The sequence below is a fragment of the Akebia trifoliata genome, chromosome 7 (genome assembly GCF_017979445.1).
Source record: "Akebia trifoliata isolate Shusen 1 chromosome 7, ASM1797944v1, whole genome shotgun sequence".
NCBI lineage: Eukaryota > Viridiplantae > Streptophyta > Magnoliopsida > Ranunculales > Lardizabalaceae > Akebia > Akebia trifoliata.
In genome coordinates this window covers 4144917-4164220 of record NC_141381.1, presented here as the reverse complement: position 1 = coordinate 4164220, position 19304 = coordinate 4144917, and the positions used below count along the sequence as shown (strand labels likewise).

Sequence of the window (19304 nt, the reverse complement as noted above, 5' to 3'; positions counted from 1 at the left end):
AGCGAGAGTACGTAATTGTTTTGACTCTATCATGAATGACTCAAAATCCAACGGCCAAGTTTTGTACGTGTCTCCATAACACACATCTTAGAGATGCTTATCTCGAGGAAAATTTCAACTGTTGGATTTTGTATTTAAATGGTTGGGATGCTGTGTTTTTTTTTTTTTTTTTTTTTTTTTTCGAGTCATTTTTTACAGTTACTGGATACTAACCCACATAAGTAAATAATTATAGGGGCGAGCTATTGACACCCACTTTTTTTCTCGTTCGCCCCTTTTCTAATAAATCATGGAATTATTTGTCATACCCACTTGAAAAAAGACTAATTTTTTGTTCGATAGGAAAATTCTCTTTAGTAGGAAGCTATTGAAAATTTACATTACAATTTTGTAGGATTTTACCGAATCCACCTGAAAGGATTTGGTAAGAATTTATCGATTGACGAATTTGATACTGACTTATTGAATGAAGTTTTGTTTGATTTTTTTTGTTCGCTACCGAAATTTTCTAACAACTTCTACATTTGGAATTAAGGTTTCCACAATCATGGCTAATCTACTTTGCAAATTCTTATACCACAAAACCCTACTTGAAAGTTATGTAAGTTAAAAAAAAGAAGAAGATTAGAAAGGGAAATGTGAATGAGAAGGAGGAGGAAATTGAGATTCAGTAGGGATGGTAAGTTAAAAGCAGTAAAGTGGGTGAGGTGAGTAAAAAAATAGGTGATAATAGAGATCTTTTAATTATTATTCTATTATAAGATATACTTAAATCTATATAATAGAACATAATTGTAGGACCTACTTTGTTCGGGGACAAACTTTCTTCAAACATTCCATCTAACAATAGTTTATGTGGGATCCAAAGAAGATGACCGTACCTATGGTACAAGTGAACTCTAGTGATAATATAAAGTGGATTAGTAGATGCCCAATAACAAAAAGCCAATTTTTTTTTTCTTCTTTTATTTTGATGATGGGGCATCCGAACTTATGTCCAACTAGTAGGCCAAGACATTTGGATCCCTTACCAAGGCACATGCAATGCCCGCACATCACACACACAAGGTAAGTGAGGGTGCGCTCTCACGGATGATCCCGAGGAATTCATGCTCATACTTAGTATTGAACTCACGACCTACGAACTTTCACTACTTATCGATTTGAAATTACCATTGAGCCAGCCCCTCGGGTTGAAATGTTTATTTTTACATGTATCCCATTTATTTTAACCATTGAAAATTGATCGTATTATATCAAATAAAATTTAATTGATTGGGTTTTCATAAACTTTGGATGATATTTTCAAAATATAAAAGCAAATCATCTTGGACCTCATACGGAGTCAATGTGAGATAATTCACATTGGGTATCTCGTTTGATTGCCTCTAACATTGAGAGTTGAGAATGACTAGCCCAAGCCGTCTAGAATTCACTTGTCACAATTTTTAAAATCATGTTGTACATTATTTCTATTTACCTCCTATTGAAATTGAAAAACTGTGAAGACCCATTTTTTTTTTTATATATATAAATATTATAATATATTAATACCTTATTTTAAAAGCGTGAATATAAAATTTGGTGTAACTAAATTAAGTATTAGTGTCCACAATGTGAAAAAAGCCCAAATTTGACGGTCGTAAGCCATCAAATTTCATAAAATTCGACGGAGCAAGAGGTCGAATTGGCGTCAAATTTTTCATTGTCAAAATTTATTTTTCAACGGGCCAAATCTGTCAAATTAATGAAGGATGAGAGAAATTCGAAAGCTCTAAACCATCAAATCTGGGAACATCAAGAATTTCGACGGTCCTAGACCGTCCAAATTCCAATTCTAAAATTTATGGGCCTTGGCCCGTCAATTTTTTCTGTAGAATTTTCCAGTTTTCATGTAGTGGTACTCATGTGATTAGTAGATATAAAAATTGAAGTCTTGATGTAATTAAATTTTTATCTCATCCAATTTATGAGTATCTTGTGGCATCTAGTAATTGGACAAACCAATTATGTGGGACCCGCCTTAGATATCAAGTTTTGATGTACAAAGAGAAAGGGGATGAACCGTATTAATAATTAGTGTAAACACAATTTTGTGTTTCAGCCATTGATACATTATATTTAATGTAGGTAAAGTACCTAAAGGTTAATCAAATTTGTAAGACATATGCATTTAATATGATACATGGATTAAGATTAATCTAAATCCTATAAATACCTTCATCTTCAATTTTTGTATCATTCCAAACCATCATATTCGTGGGTTTTTTTTTTTTTTTTTTTTCTTTTCTCTCGAGTTCAAGTATTACTATTTAAGGTAATGAAGTTGTGAAGCCCACATCTTTCTCATTTAATGTCTAAATATATTGATATTATATATCAAATCAAAGATCCTTTTGAGATCTATAATCTTTCAGAAGAAACCGAGAATCAATTTCCAATAGATTTATCCAAATTGTTTTTGCAAGATCATTGTCTCAATTATATTTGTAGAAAAGTCGGTTTGACCTATTATCTTAAAATAGGTGTAACTCGGTCATTCTGTAGACACCCAAATTTGATCGGGCCCTCGACGCAAAATTTCCCAAAAATCGCAAAATTTGAAATGGGCTCCGAGGCCCAAACCTACAAAAATCCAATAAATTTTGTCATCTTAATTTCAATAAACGGCCCAAGGCCTCTTACGTGGCCCACGGACTGAAAACTAGCCCGCTCAACTTAAACCCCAAACCCATTTTTATTCTAACCAAACCCAAGCCCACTCAACTCAATTCCCGAATCCACTCTTATTCTACCCACTACCCAAGCCCATTCAACTCAATCCAAATCTATTCTTATTCAACCCAACACATTACCCAAACCCAACTCTCTACCCAAGCCCAATATCACAACCAATCACCCAATATGACACATGTCATTACCCCCTTCCACCTCCCTCAATCAACCAACCAACTCCATTACTTCCCTCCAAAAATTAATTCAACCCATAACCCTACCCTAACCTATCCTATCCATTCTCTCAAATCAAACACTTATAACCTATCACCCTCCCCTAATCTACCCCCATCATTTCCTACAAAACCTACATCTACAACCTAAACCTACACTCATCCTCTCAAATCAAACACTCATCCTTTCATATCAATTCATCTCAACCCTTCATTTCCACCCACTTTGACACATGTCATAATCTCCCTCACCCTCCCAAAATATCATCAACCACCTCATTAAATCACTCATTCTCTTAAATCAAACATCATTTAATCACAACCACCATCTTAAACTCACCTCACCAAACACTCAACCCAAATGGGTTGGGTTGGATCCAAACCATTTGGGTCAAAACTCATCCATTTAACCTTCTTACACAAATACCCTTCAATCCCCATCAAATTACACCCACCCTTCTTTTAAACCCCATGCCATTCTACCACTTCCCAATCCTTCACCCCATTATACCCTCAAAATAACCCTACAACCTCTATAAAAATCTCATCACTCTCAACTCTCAAGCCTAATGAAAAATCCCACATCCAACCCTCCAAAAGATAAAAAAGAAACCACTCTCTCAACCTTTCTCTCTTAACCAATTCTACTACCTCTACTCTCAACTCATCTCAACTCTCAACCTTATCTCAAACAAGTCAAGCAAAGAAAAAGAAGACTCATCAAAGAAAGTCAAAGGAAGTCAAGGAAGGAACAAGGTGGGTTAGAAAAGGCACACCCCCTTTAATTCCCCTCCTCTACTCACCCCTTTCCTACACATTTGCACACACCACTATGGTTTAAATCACCAAAGGGCCCCTTCTTCATAAGGGTGCCCTCAATGATTTGAACCTATATCGAAAGCCCCTCACACTGAGGGCACACATCAAATGTTTCTTTTAAATTTCATTTTCTTTATTTCAAAAAATCGAATCCGAGGTTACCACCTATGGTGGATGGAGTAGGGTGCCTAACACCTTCCCTACTCCATAAATGGACCCCCTTACCTTGAATCAAAAGTTGGACCATGCACCTATCCTACAAGAGTCATCAAAAAGGATGTCAAAATGACATATTTTTCAAAAATACAATTTCGGGTGACCATTCACACCCATTTCCAAAAATGAATGGTGGCGACTCCAAAACACCCCAAAGTGGAGGGATGTTTCAAAAATGTCGAAAATCCCGTGTCCATACATTCAATGTTAGATTTTTATGAATCAAAATCCTAAATCCATCTCATTTTGAGATCTAGCTTTCTCAAAAGGTATCAAGACTCAAGTTTCAAGATATTATTATCAAATTTGGTTACAAGTCTGTTACTCCATTATATAATTATTGCATAGAATCCAAGAAAGATTTATGGCTAGCAGGGATGAAGCCAAGAGTTTCTATCAGTGAGGGCTAAGTACTAATGATGATTGACTGCTAATCTCAATTTCCTTCTATATTAATGTTGGGCTCGTCAATGTAAATAATGGTTGACCAATGGATAATAATGATGGTTTTATCTGTTGATAAAGACTTCTAGATTTTCCTAAAGTTTTCCCTAACCAACTTGAAAAAACCATAGATTTTTAATAAGTTGAATATTAAAATATGAAGAATCGTTAGTCATTTAAATACCACTAATATGGAGGTGGACCAAGTAGAAACATGGATGTTAATACAAATTTCTATCATTCATACTCTATTTATTTTATAGTTACACTTCTACAGATTTTATAATTTTAAAATAATATATATATATATATAAGGTCTATAGTTGCGGAAAAATCCGCCTCTATAACACTATTTTAATTTTTTAAAATATTTAACAAGCAAAGGCCGGCTATAAATGAATAATGTAGAGGTTTATATGGAGGTGGAATAATCCGCCGCTATAGAGTTTGTTGTTTGTCGATAAATATTCTTCCAAAGTTCATTGGGCTATGGCCCCCAGTTGGCCCTATGTAGCTCCGCCCCTGATGGCAACTATACTAACCTTATTTTCATTGGTTTAAAATAATAACTAACGTAATAATGCAAGTGGATTAGGTAAAAAAAAATCTCTCTTCAACATTTTTTTAGTTTACGTATGTGGCCTTAGGAAACACACTTTATCTCTTTTATTATCGCATTCTTTGAATTATTAATTTTTTTTTATCGTTTTAATTTTTTCGAAATCTATGCTTTGACTTGAGAAAGGAAGTTCGTCCAAAATCCGCCTCATAGTAATCGTCATTCTATATGGAAGGATCTATGAAGGAAGAGATTGTTGGAGAACAAAACCTTGTTAATTCAAATCGTACGACGATGGAACCGATATTTGATTCTAACCAAAACGTGATTACATGTTTGTGTGCCAAAATTTATTGCATGTTTGATTGAAGAATGTGATGAACATCATGATGAGTGCATGAAACATGTGATCAACAAAACAACGTTTTAGAACATGAAAATGAGGGGATAAAATCAATTTTATTGAAAAATGATGGATTTTATTCAAAATGTTTGATTTTTAGAAAACACTTGAACAAAGGAAACAACCTCTTGAAGGTAGGGCATGACATACAAAATTATACAAGAAAGCGAAAAGTAAAGATCAGTTTCAAAATCTACTTGAGAAATGGACTCCTTATGGGATATACTCAAGAAGGTAGGCCGGTCAACTAATACACTCTGTGAATGAATAAGCGTCTTCGTTGAGAGATAAGCGTTCCCAACAACTGGATGAGTTAGGAAAAGATTATTGGCGACACACTATGAAGAAATAGATGTCTCCTTTAAGAGATAAACGTTCCAATAGTCGGATGAGTTAAGGTTTTTCCGAGTTCTAAGGATGGTAGATAGTTTAGCCCAGGTGTAAATAATGTAAAATGTAAAGGATAAAAATTGTGGACAAAGTTAAAAAATACTTTTAAGAACGCTTCCGCAAAGAATACAAAAACACAAAAGACTTTTCTATTACGTAAGTTTTATTGATTTGATATTTTCTATACAAAAACATTGTATTGTTATTATTTTGAATTAATGTTAGTATCGTTGCTTGCTCCGCTTCACTGCTCACAGACTTTTCATGTCCACAGATCTTGAAGAAAGTTGAAGATGCAGATAAGATCAAGACAAAAATAATAATTTATCTATGTTTTGTTGTTATGTAAAGATTAATTAACTATAATACATTTTATTGCGATGTTTCGATATAAATCGTCATTATAAGTAATGAAAATATATCTATTGCTTTCGCTCATGAATCAAGAATCACGATCCGACTTTTATGTCTGAGATTTTCCAACAGGATAATAAGTCGGGTCGTGACAAAAATAGCTACTTAAGTCCACCTGATACATGTATTGGTTATAGAGTACAAACCACCACAACGCCGCAACAAAGCTGTATCAGAAAGATTGAGCCAGCTTGAAACTTCAATTAACTTCTAATCAAGGTTTATAATCATCGAGATAAAACCTTAAAACAAAATCCATTATTAAAAAATCTTCTTACAAGAAAATTTATTGGACTACAAACTTGTCAAATTGTTTTGAGGTTGGTTTCATCAAGATTCAAGTGAAAGCGAGGCCGATTTTTAAAAATTTGTACATTTCTAAATTACCTTCATTTGTTTTTCATAAAAAGAGATACCACACAGCAAAAATCAGTCATTTAGTAACCAAACCAATTCTATTACAAAATCCAGTCAAACAAGGCCAGACCATTTGGTCCAAAATTTTTTATCTATATTTTATCATGGCTAATGGTGTTGCAATGGAGATTCAGATTCTAAAAGAAATTTTTTGAATTACAAACATCTAAAGCTTAGGTTTTTTGGATTCTATATCTCACATTATGTATATCGGGCTCATTATTGTTTATCATCTTGAGATTGAGATATTATAGTAAATAATGATGAGGGGGAAAGAATTGGTCACACTTTTTGCCAGAAACCTGAAGCATTAAGCTGGAAACTCAGGTAGATCCTTCCCTGCTGATGGTGGTGGTGGACTGCCAACCTTGAGCTTCTTTTTCTTTTCGGGACCTGAAAATTCAAGTTTACGAGACAATTTTAACCTGCATTGCATCAAATCTAGCAATCGTGATCGTAAATGCTTGTTCATATCTGTGACGTGTTTTGTCATGTTTGTGGCCCAAAGTCGGTTTTCCACGCTTGTCTCCACCTTCATCTGTATTGCAGCGGGCGTTCGTCCTTGCTGTCAAATTTCCCAAACCAAGAAACAAAACACCATCAGGATCGAATTTGCTACCAATTGTATACAAAAAAGTGAATAAGAAAAAATTCTGACTCAAATTAGATGGTTGTGATTATTTGATGAGTTCCAATATTCTATTGTCAGTAGATGCATTTATATATATGCCAGAGGTTTAAGCTAAAACAATGTCAGGTGGTTACTTTTTTTAGTATTTCTATCAAATTTATCTTTAGCTGAGTTCATATTAGACATCCCATCACTACTACCACAACACACATGTGCGTTCATCACATGGACGACACACATTATGTAATTTTCAGTGGGGGCACTTGCCCCCACACGAATTTTCAAAGTCTATAAGGATTTATGCACTATAGCGATAGATAACAATGGCGGAAAAAAAAAATCCTCTGCTATTGCCCCAACAAAAAATTTCCCCCTTGTAGTTGCCCCCACAAAAAAATTTCCACTCTTAGTTGCCCCCATGTAGGCAAAATCCTGGCTCCGCCCCTGCGCATGACACACATGATGGTACACACATGGGGAGAGAGAGAGAGAGAGAAAAGCAGGTTTTTTACGAGGATGATTTTCCTTGCAATTTAGACCATCCTCACAAAAAATGCAACATCCTCATGAAAAATAAGCCATTGACTTATCTCATGTGGGCTCAATGTTCATGAGTGATTTTAGACGTTGATGTTCTAGACATCTATGGATCTTATTAAATATATATGGGGAACGTTGATGTCCAGTGCAAGCATTGGATGTTAGCATCCTCCAATATTTTGTTCGTTTTTACAAAAGTTCCGAGACAACAATCATTTTTTGTCTTCTAGTAGCAAGAAATACAGAATTTATTATCATTGCTTAACGGTATTTTCACAATAAGTATTGCATAGTCACCAATAATTACTTACAAAATGCCATTATACAATGACAATAAAAACCTTACTTTTTTTGCAGTTCATAAGAAGACTTGTCTTAGGCGTTTTTTATGGAAAAAACATGGTGGAGGTTTATGTGTTTGCACATAGAGAAAGAGAGAGAGAGAGAGAGAGAGAGAGAGGACCTCAAAATCAAGAATCTGCTCGTTCAGTAAATCACCACTTCTAAAACCAGTCTTGAAGCAATCATCTTCAAGTGAACAATATGTGGGTAGAAGAGTGAGGCTTCCCCTAGAGGTGTTTGCCGGCTGAGGATACTTGTCAAGCAACGAAACACGAGTCGGATAAGAAACTCTCTGATGGTTTTCCACAGGGAGAAAGATCACCACTATATTTGTTATCTGCCCTGTTACATAGAAATCATAGTTTTTGGTCTCAATTGTTAGAAGAAAATAGTAGAAAAGGACTAAATCCACGTTTTCGGGAAGGATTTGATGATGAAGATGATTGACCAGAAATGAAAGTTCTCATCTCTTTCAACAATATAACAATCTAGTCTTGCTTGAAAGGGGAGGAAAAGAAACAAAAAAAGAAAAAAGCATGGAAAATCCATGTTACCTTTCTTATGGATGAATCTTCGAGTGATCACCCAACTCTTGACATCCCAAAGGCATGCAGTGCAGTCCTCAGATGCCGAAATCAGGTATAATCCACTTGGACTGAAGGACAATGCAGTTATTGATCCCCTGCAGAGCCAATTGGAGTTCTTCTCTGTTACATACAATCCATCTCACCAGGATTTCAGGATGATATGTTGAAATCTCTCATTTTTTAAGCCCTTAATAGTAAATTTTAACCAATATCGTAAAACAAGGGACTACAAATTAACGAATTTGGCCATCAAACCTGACTTGAACATGTCCAATTTTTTTTATGTCAAGTCATGAATTTTATTAGAAAATATTGGGTTGTGGTGAGGTACCACTCTAGATTTCGATGAAAATTAGAGATACCCCCGGGTTTTCAAACTGATTGTGTACACCCTAGATTTCAATCTTCCATAAGACTAGAAATATGTCTCAAATGCCTTCATCTTCAACCTCTTGCCAAAACCCCTTGCTTTCCCCCCAAAACACATCTTCAAACTCTAGGGTCTTCAACCTCAAGATTACATCTCATTCAAACCTCAAGAACGAGGTGGGGTTTTTAGGGAGGATGAAGACAATGGCTTTTGGAGGGGAATAAAGAGCTTTTGGTAAGAGGTTAAAAGAAAGCATTTCGGTCATTTTTGTTATTCTCATGCAAGACCAAAGTCAATGGGTTATGTCGTCAATTTGAAAACCCAGAAGGTATCCCTAATTTTCACCAAAACCCAGAAGGGTACCTCGAAAACTCTCCAAAAAATTCAATAAATATGAAAAATGAAATACAGCTTATGTTAAAGAAACACCATTTTTCAGGCAAACAAATATAAGTCATGTGAAAACTTCATATAACTTGTCCAAGGCAATGGATGCTTAAGCCGAACAAAGTCACCTGACTTCATGAGCCAGAAAAATTGCTCGGTTCACTGGTCATACTATAGGGAAATTTTCAAATTATGTCTGTGCTTAAAAGATAGATTGCCTCCATATAACTTTTCAAGAAACTTAGAACCACCATACATTACTTGTGTCCGCTTAGCACCATCAACTGATCCTCCGAAAGAATGGCAGAATGCTCTTCCAATCCAATATCGAGATCACTAACAAATATCCTTCCATCTGCACTTCCACAAAACAAGAGTTGCTCTCCGGGATCGAGAATGATTGCAGTTATCGCTTGTGAAAAAGTTTGAGTTCTCATAAGCCTTCCTGAGACCACATCCCAAACCTATAAAACATTGACGGTTGTATTTAATAAAGTCTAAAACTACGATGCAATTTTAGAATTTAACAAAGATTATAAGAGAAACTAACCTTGCATGTGCCATCACGTGAGCTTGATATCAATATAGAACTTGATCTACCCGATGTAGGTAATAGACTGGTAATCGAGGATTGATGCTCCAACCAAGAATGTAAGAAAGGTGGCACACCACTATACTCTGCCATGTCTAGCAAACTTCCATTGGAATGATTTAAGCAATGTATTGTCACCAATCAAACTAAAAAAGAATCCAACTCCATTTCATAGAAACAATTCAAACTCACAGAGGGGATATAAGATGCTCAAAGAAAGAGAGCTTCTATTGGTGCACCAACTTTTGCTAACGCCACCCCAAGATGCATGCTAATACTTTGGTGGTTTACATATGAATTAGGGTGGCGTTAGCAAAAGTTGGTGTGGCAATAGAATCTCTCCAAATAAACAGATACAAATAGAGAGCTTCTATTTCCACACCAATTTTTACTAACGGCACCCCAAGATATGTGTTAATTCTTTGGTGATTTACATATGAATTTGGGTGGCATTAGCAAAAGTTGGTGTGGCAATAGAATCTCTCTACAAATATTGGTAAACAAAAATGGCCATGTGACCATTGTCGAAAATTTTACACCGTCTCGGAATGTTTCAGCCAAGATATCAGAATGAACATTGACCCCAAAACCTTGAATGTTTCCATCAGGACAGTCTAGGATTTTCTCTTGACTGAAACATGTCCCGAGACCAGATTTTAAACCTAGGATACAACTACTTATTGATACCGCTAAGCCAAGTATATTGAAGGATTTGGGCATCATAAGAGGGATATAAGAACTATTTTATAGGACATCCATTAAGCCCTAACCTGATCATAGACCATATACGGATCTCTCCATCATCTGAACCGCTAATAAGAAGAGAATCATCATCAGAAAAGGCCAAACAATTCAGTGATTTTTTATGGCAACGCCAACTCTTGAGAATTCTTCCACTCGAAACCTGTACACGAGCTCAATCAAATCACATCACACTCATCATTTGATGGGCCCACCTAGATCTCTTGATCCAATGATCGACTCAATTGAATGATTGAAACCATCTAATCTAAGGCAGTCAAAAAATTCTCAAGAAAGGCCGTTCAATCCTGATTGGGTAAAATTAACATTTGTTCTAGAAGATCATCATAGTGGGACCCATAAATGAATGTAGATGAACCAAATGAGAGAAAAAGAACATTGCTAGGTCACCTCCCAAACGTAGGCATTTCCTGAAGGTGCTCCACCAGCGAGATATAAACCGTCCTTTGTGCAAGAAAGTGGCCCAATAGCTTCGATCGGATAATTTCGGAGTGGTGCTTGAGGCTGAAACTCAGAAGAAAACGTAAATTTATAACAAAGCCAATTTTTAAAAGAGAAACTTTGTCCACTCGAATACAATATTGTATGAGAAATTTTCTTGAGTCGTACTTCACACATTTTAAATTATTTATGCCGCAAAAGTATCACAACTAAGACGGGATAAGTGGGGATGGAAATAAACAACAAAAAAAGGAGGAACTCAACAACATAACCCTATGGAACAACATCATAAACAAGTTATAACATTAACAATAAGGGTCAGCCATAGTGGCACAAGAGAGGCCTTGTTAGCGTTATAACAGCGTTATTATGGTATTACATTATAGGAGATGGGTATTGCAGTTCATATTATAAAAACATTAAAACTGTTTTAAATTTATTTTGAATTTTACATCTGAGATCAAGTTTGAAATTTAAAAGTAAAATTGCTATATAGAAACCAGTAAACAAGCAAGAACGAAGACTCATTATGTTAAAAGCATCTGCAACCACATTTTAGAGTAGGAACTAGGAACCACAAGTGAAAAAATGATAAAACTGAGGAACAACTTGAGATGAATCACTACTCAAATCGAAGGTGTCAACTTTAAAAATTGGAAAAATGTGTGAGTAGCATTACATAGATCTTGTATATGAGCCCCACCTTCACCTTTACACCTATCAAAAACAAAAACAAAAAACCACTAAAATCCTGGTAATTTGCCCAATTTTTGGTGTCCACATTATAAAGTACGAACATTGCAAGATAGTTGTCAAGGAAGCACCCTCCCTTCCATCCATCCCAATAAATAGAACCCCCAAAGGGGGTAGATCATCAAATCAATATGAAAACTACAAAAAAGCACAATAAAAGACAATATCATAAAATACCGATGATTTCTAACAGCTCCAACAGCCACATTGTCAACATACAATGTCTTTTGAACCTTTGATTGGCACATTCATTCACAGTGGCGTTGTCATCAATCTTCGTTACATATATCCAAATTATCTCAGACGTATTTGCATTGGATTATCTCTTATTGGAGACTAGAATAGTAAATTATGTCATTTGCAATTAATAATAAATTTCTCACTTGGGTTTGCATGTCTTACTTTTCTTCTACAATCATGGTAAATGTGTTCCTTTGATTGATTAGAAAAATGATGCATGAATAATCAAGACTTTGAAGCCTATAAGTTAATTCATATAGATCTCCTCATCCAAATCTCCATTGAGAAATGTCGTCTTAATGTCCATCTAGAAGAATTCTAAGTCTAAATGTGCGGCAATGGCTAAAATGAGGCGAACAGATGTAAGTCTCACTACTGGTGAGAAAGTCTCCTCATAGTCAATACCGTTTATTTGGATATATCCTTTCGCAACAAAAGGGCTTTATACTTATCAATAGTTTCATCAGCCTTTCGCTTGACTTTTAGAATGCATTTGTTTCCAACAGTCTTGCGTCTAAGTGGAAGATCAATAAATTCTCAAACTTGGTCCTTCATCGTAGAACTAATTTCTTCTTACATAGCAGTCATCCATTCTTTAGAAGCAGAGTAAGAGTTTGAAGTTTGACTCGAACATTCTTCTCTGTTTAAGTTCAGAAAGAACAAAATGTATTATTGAAAGTTTCGGAAATAAAGAGATTTAGTTTACTACATCCATATACATCATGTGTTTGATGTGAATTCTTTTGACAAATTAACACATAATTTGTGCATCTTTAATTGTGTGGCTGGAATTTATCCAAGCACCATTTTTTTTGTATTTTAAGACACCACGTGACAATGCTATGCTGTTTTTTTCATTCCTCAAGACATGTCATTGTTATGCAACAGTGAGTAGGAATCCCTTAATGCACATTTTTGTTTGATATAAAATAAAATAACAACACACTATCCTAAGTAATACAATAAGTGTTGACCAAGGTTATGATTTGCTTTGTTTCTATGTTAATGATTTTTGTAAATTTTAATATAAATGCTGACATAGCCACCATTGTTAATCTATTATTTTAGTTTTCCTTTCTTTGTATGGATATTGAGGTAGACCATTCAATTTTATCCAATCTTATGTAACACAATTACATCCTTTTTTTTAGAATACATTTCTTTATGATAAATCACTTTTTTAAATAGTTAATTTTTATTGGCATATCAATGGATGAGCCTAATAATAAAATCTATAATTAGGTGGCTCTACTATATTAATAAATGTTTGATACTATATGTTGTTTGTCGATGATTAATTGTAGTTGTTGGTATAACATGATATCAATAATTAAATTATGTGACCAATGTTTATTTATTTTTATCTCAATTTGTAATAAATTAATTTGAATATTTATTAGTTTATTACTATTAAGAGTGGTAACTTTTTGGGCTCCTCTTTAAAATTTGCGCGTCACGGATTTAACAATTATGATCAAAAGAGATGATTGTTAACTTTGACAATCGTCAATGTTTAGTTTTTCGATCTAATGTCATAACATTGATCTTGATTGTTTGATATGAGGGATTGAACAAATTTTTGTGTGTGGCATAATTGATAGATATTAATATATATATATATATATGTGCATATATTTTCTTTTCTTTCAAATACAGTAAATTGCAATGGCATCTAAAAACGTAATAGCGGATTTAAATAAATGAGAGAAACTAGATGGAAATAATTATGACATTTGGCACCTTAAGATCCAATATCTCCTAAATGAGGAAATGGTTCTGGATATTTTAACCATAGTTATGGATAGACCAGAAGATGGGACTTCTGCACAACACCTTCGTAACATGGACACATACCTAAATTGGCAGAAACAAGCTCAGTGCGCTTGTTTTACAATGTTGAGTAGCATGCACAATGATCTTATTGACGAATTCAAAAGTTATCAGACAGCCAAAGAAATGTAGGACACTTCAAAGCTTTCTTTTGTGGGTACTTTAACAACCAGATTGCGCGCATTGACACTGAAGTTTGACTCATATAAGAAGGCTCCTAATGACACCTTGGTTGAGCATTTTAGGAAAATGTCCCAAATGATACATGATCTGAAGGCTGCTAAAAATGTTCTAACAGGTAAGCAGTAAATCCTTTCTTGAGATCTTTGCCCGATTCTTGGAAACAGATAAAGCTCAATATGACGCACAATGAGAGTATTACCAACTTCTCTCAATTTTCGCGACATCTTGAATTAGAAGCTGAACGTCAGTCTGCAAGGACTAACAGTGTCACTTTCACAGTTGAATTCGGTAAGCATGGGAACTTTAGATCCAAGCACAAGCCAATGAAAAGAACTCAGACTAATGATTTTGCGCCTAAGAAGATTCAGAATTTCAAACACCATAAAGGAAAACGTGGTGGAAAGAAAGACAAATCAAACATAGCATGTCACAACTGTAAGAAACTGGGTCACTTCTCTCATGAATGCACTGATCCGAAAAAGGTAAAAATCAACTCTAAAACCCTCTTTCATTGTTCTGTTTACACAGAGGTGCTTGTTGTTGATTTTTGTAATCCTAATTGGTTTGTAAATTTCGGAACAACCAAACATATAGCAGAGTAGGGTTCAAAGGATAGAGTAGGGTTCGTAAAGTTTCGTCGAGTCCCGTATGGTAGCATGAAGATATTCATGGGAAACATCTCTAGTGAAAACGTAGTGGGAGTGGAAACATACCAACTACAGATGCACACAGGACACACATTGCTACTCCACGATGTTCTTTATGCGCCAAGAGTTTGACGTACTTTGCTTTCAGTTACATAGCTATTAGATTTAGGTTTTGATCTTCATTTTCATTAAAAACAGTTAGCATTTCTTTGGATTCGATTGTTTATAGATACACTTTTATCTCAAATGGTTTGTTTAAATTAGATGTTAATTTTAGTAATTTAAACCCTGATGCTTATTCGATTTCCAATAGTTTTATTTCTGATTTTGTGAAATGGCATACTAGATTAGGCCATATTGGACAAGATAGGATGAAAATGTTAGCGAATGATAGATTATTAAGTCCACTTTCAAAAATCAACTTTCCGATCTGTGAACATTGTCTAACCGGAAAGTCGAGTAGGAAACCACTTGAAAAGGCGGCACGTGCGTCAATTCCCTTAGAGTTAGTCCATTCTAACATCTGCGGACCACTTAATGTAAGGGCATGCCATGGAGTGACCTATTTCATCACATTTATTGATGATTATTCGTGATTTAGATATATTTATTTGATTTCACATAAATCTGAAGCATCAGATTGTTTTAAGAAATTTACGTTGGAAGTTGAAAATCAGTTGGAAAAGAAAATTATGACTCTCAGAACTGATTGAGAACGCAAATTTTTATCAGAGACTATGAAAAGGTTCTGTGAAGAAAAAGATATCTGTAGGCAATTAACAATTCATTTTGCTCCGCAACAAAATGGCATAGCAGAAAGAAAAAAATAGAACCATTTTAGACATGGTGAGATTGATGATGGTGCAAACAAACCTTCCTATTTCTTTCTGGGGAGATGTTATTTTGACTGCAGCCTACATCCTCAATAGGGTACCCTCCAAATCTGTTACATCCACCCCTTATGAGTTTTGTTCATATTCCTTGCCATTAGATTGGGAAGTTAGTCATAAGAATTAAGAAATGCACGTTTATAAGATATTTTGAGCATTCTAAGGGTTTTGTGTTTATTTATGAGCGAGACAATGGTGGAATGGTAGCATTGAGTCACAAGATGTAGATTTCATTGAAAATGATTTCCCCAGCAGGAAGAAAACTTAGACATCACATGAGTTCTATGAGATGATAGAACCAAATCCGGAATTTGAAAAGGAACCTCCACCTATTCTCGACGAGGGTGGGGTAACTAAACCTTCTGATGATCCGATGATTGTCGAGGATAGTAAGAGTGTACGAATTAGTGGGAGTGTACTAGTAGACATTATTGATGACGATCTTACACTACGTAGGAGTAAACATGGAACAATATCCCGTTGTCGATTGAGATTGAAGGGGAATCATTCATGTCTTCCCTACTTGATGATGATGAACCTAGGAATTACTGGGAGACATTGTCATCATCTGCTTCTAAAGAGTGGATGACTGTTATGCAAGAAGAAATTAGCTCTATGATGAAGAACCAAGTTTGGGAACTTGTTGATCTTCCGCCTAGACGCAAGGCTGTTAGAAACAAATGGATTCTATAAAAAAAAAATGTAACTGTGTCACATAAGATTGGATAAAATTGAATAGTCTACCTCAATATCCATACAAAAAAAGAAAACTAAAATAATAGATTAACAATGGTGGCTATGTCAGCATTTATATTAAAATTTGCAAAAACCATTAACATAAAGACAAAGCAAATCATAACCTTGATCAACACTTATTCTATTACTTAGGATAGTGTGTTATTATTTTATTTTATATCAAACAAAAAATGTGCATTAAAGGACTCCCACTCACCGTTGCATAATAGTGACATGTCTTGGGGAATGAAAAAAACAACATAGCATTGTCACGTGGTGTCTTAAAATACTAAAAAAATTGGTGCTTGAATAAATTCTAGCCACATAATTAAAGATGCACAAATTATATGTGTTAACGTGTCAAAAGAATTCACATCAAAACATGATGTATATGGATGTAGTAAACTAAATCCCTTTATTTTAGAAACTTTCAACAATACATTTCGTTCTTTCTGAACTTAAACAGAGAAGAATGTTCGAAATCAAATTTCAAACTCTTCCTCACTTGAACGAGATCAAACATGTCGTTCTTCCCTATTTAATTTTTGGATCCTTGATATCCAAGGGGAAAGGGGGGACCAATGGAGGAGAGCTACTCGACGAAGCATCAGCCATGGACCGGAGAGCTACCTGGCGAAGCAGCATCCATGGCCAACAACCGTCATCTTCACCATCCCATCTTCTCTCCCTAGATGAAGCCACAGTCGTTCAAATCCCAAATGGAGGAGAGCTTCACAGCGAAACAGCAGCCCGCGCCTATGCTTCGATCGGAGAGACAGATCGAGTGAGTTCCTCCAGATCTCATCTACCTTTTTCATATATATGTCGTTTTTCTAATTCTACCCCCTTCTATATATATATAATTTTTTATTATTATGAACTTCAACAAGAAGTAACAAAAAATAAAAAATAGGGTTTTCAAAGAGTTTGACGAGGGTGGAAAGAAAATCCCCAAATTTTTGTCCCAAATTTATGTCCAAAATCGATTTAGAAAATATCAATTTCTAGTAGATGAAATCTTAGGTTTTTGTTCAATTTAGGAAAAATCAATTTAAGTTTTGATTCAAACAACGGAACATGAATCGAAGTGGCTCTGATATCAATGTTAGGTTTTTAGGGAACGTACTTTTTGGTCGCAGCGAAGATCCAAACCTAGAGTTATGTCACATTGAGTCGATCACCAGAGATCGAAAATCCAAATACCCATCATGTCGACACTTCTAGAACAGTCACTGTTTCCATATCTTAAACCCTAGGGTCTTCGATAAAAACTTAGAAAACTGCCTACTTAGAAAGAAAAATTATTGAGAGAAAATTTTCTTTCTGTTGTTGTATCTCACGTCCCTTATCCATATCAATTTATGAATATAAAAATTAGGAAAAGAGATTGCAATCTCCTTAAACAATAGGGACTCAATCTTATTAGGATTCTGACTTCAAGAGGAGTCCTAATACGTGACAATCATGGGTTGGGTCCACATGAACGCCCAAATAACCAACACACCCATTTATAACCAATTGGCTTTATCCCTTTGGACAACTAAGCGAGCTCCCAAACGTCATTGTATTTTAAAGACTTCAATTCATTTTGTATGGTATTCATCCATTCCAAGGAGTGACTACCTTGTTTGGTTTGAGTGAAGGATATGGGATCTTCCTCCAATCCTATGCAAATTCATGCTCTTGCAAATAAACAATAATGTTATCTTGGATAATCGATCCCCTCTCCTTTTGAGGTCTCTTTAATGGCACATCTATATGAGGATGGTCAAGTAATAACATTTACAAGGAGACAATTCGAGAATCTCTTAGTACTGCATCTTTTTCAACAATGGATGTGATCACCACATCATCTTGATCAACTAGCATGGGAATGTCAGCTTGTTCTTCTTCAAAACAAAGGGCGGCATACTCTTAATATTTTCAGCATCATCCAAAAACTTTACATTATCCGTCACAATTGTTTTGTTGATAGAAGGGTAATAGAACTAAAAACCCTTCGACCAAACTGGGTACCATATAACATGGTAACATACAGTTCTGAAGTACAATTTCCTTTCATGTGGTTTTAAGGCCTAGCCTTGTTGGAAAACCCCAAACACGAAAATCTCTAATACTAGGGTTTTTCTCAATCCACAATTGGAACGAGGCTTTAGAAACTGCATTACTAGGTACTTGATTAAGGATTTAGATTTCAGTTTTGAAGTGTCTTGATAGCTACTCCGATGATTTGATTATTCGTCAATACCTCTTTCCAACACATCACTTTGATGGAAATATTATGTAACCATAAGCCTATCATAAAACCTCTCATAACCATCTTCAGTCCATCATGAATGATATTGAATATAAAGGAACACGGTTTCTACGCATTAAAAATAAACATGTTTTCTACAGTCTAATGGAGGAAAGAGATATTTACATATTAATGGACCTCATGTTAACTCATTCCACATACACGATGATCAAATCTATGTGCAGTATGCGCCATGGACCTTAATCATGACATGTTGATCACCAATTAAGTGTTCTCATTGGCATTACGCATTACGCATTTCTCAATCCAAAGGGTTGGTAGCAGGAGAGGGAGCGTAATGTTTGGTAAAAGATTTAGATTGCTTGGGTTTTATCCAATGTCAATGTTCCATTTATTTATATGCAAAGTCTTTCAAACAAACTTATACAACCAAAAGAAAAACTTATTCAATCAACCATCCCCTTAGATTATCACATATAAATCAATACCCAAATCCAATGATCTTAT

General features: G+C 35.1%; 1 protein-coding gene across 1 annotated transcript in view; it reads right to left on the bottom strand.

The window, feature by feature from the left end:
- Positions 1 to 6629: 6629 nt before the first annotated feature.
- LOC147398047 (protein ROOT INITIATION DEFECTIVE 3-like) overlaps positions 6630 to 19304 on the bottom strand; it is a 13210-nt gene continuing 535 nt past the window's right edge. The window contains exons 2-8 of the mRNA XM_086447156.1: positions 11212 to 11325; positions 10830 to 10963; positions 10018 to 10162; positions 9729 to 9931; positions 8678 to 8805; positions 8245 to 8465; positions 6630 to 7175 (exon numbers count right to left, since the gene is read on the bottom strand). Of these exons, the coding sequence (XP_086303282.1) occupies positions 6921 to 7175; positions 8245 to 8465; positions 8678 to 8805; positions 9729 to 9931; positions 10018 to 10162; positions 10830 to 10963; positions 11212 to 11325 (1200 nt within the window). The 3' untranslated portion in view covers positions 6630 to 6920. The remainder of the gene's footprint in view (positions 7176 to 8244; positions 8466 to 8677; positions 8806 to 9728; positions 9932 to 10017; positions 10163 to 10829; positions 10964 to 11211; positions 11326 to 19304) is intronic.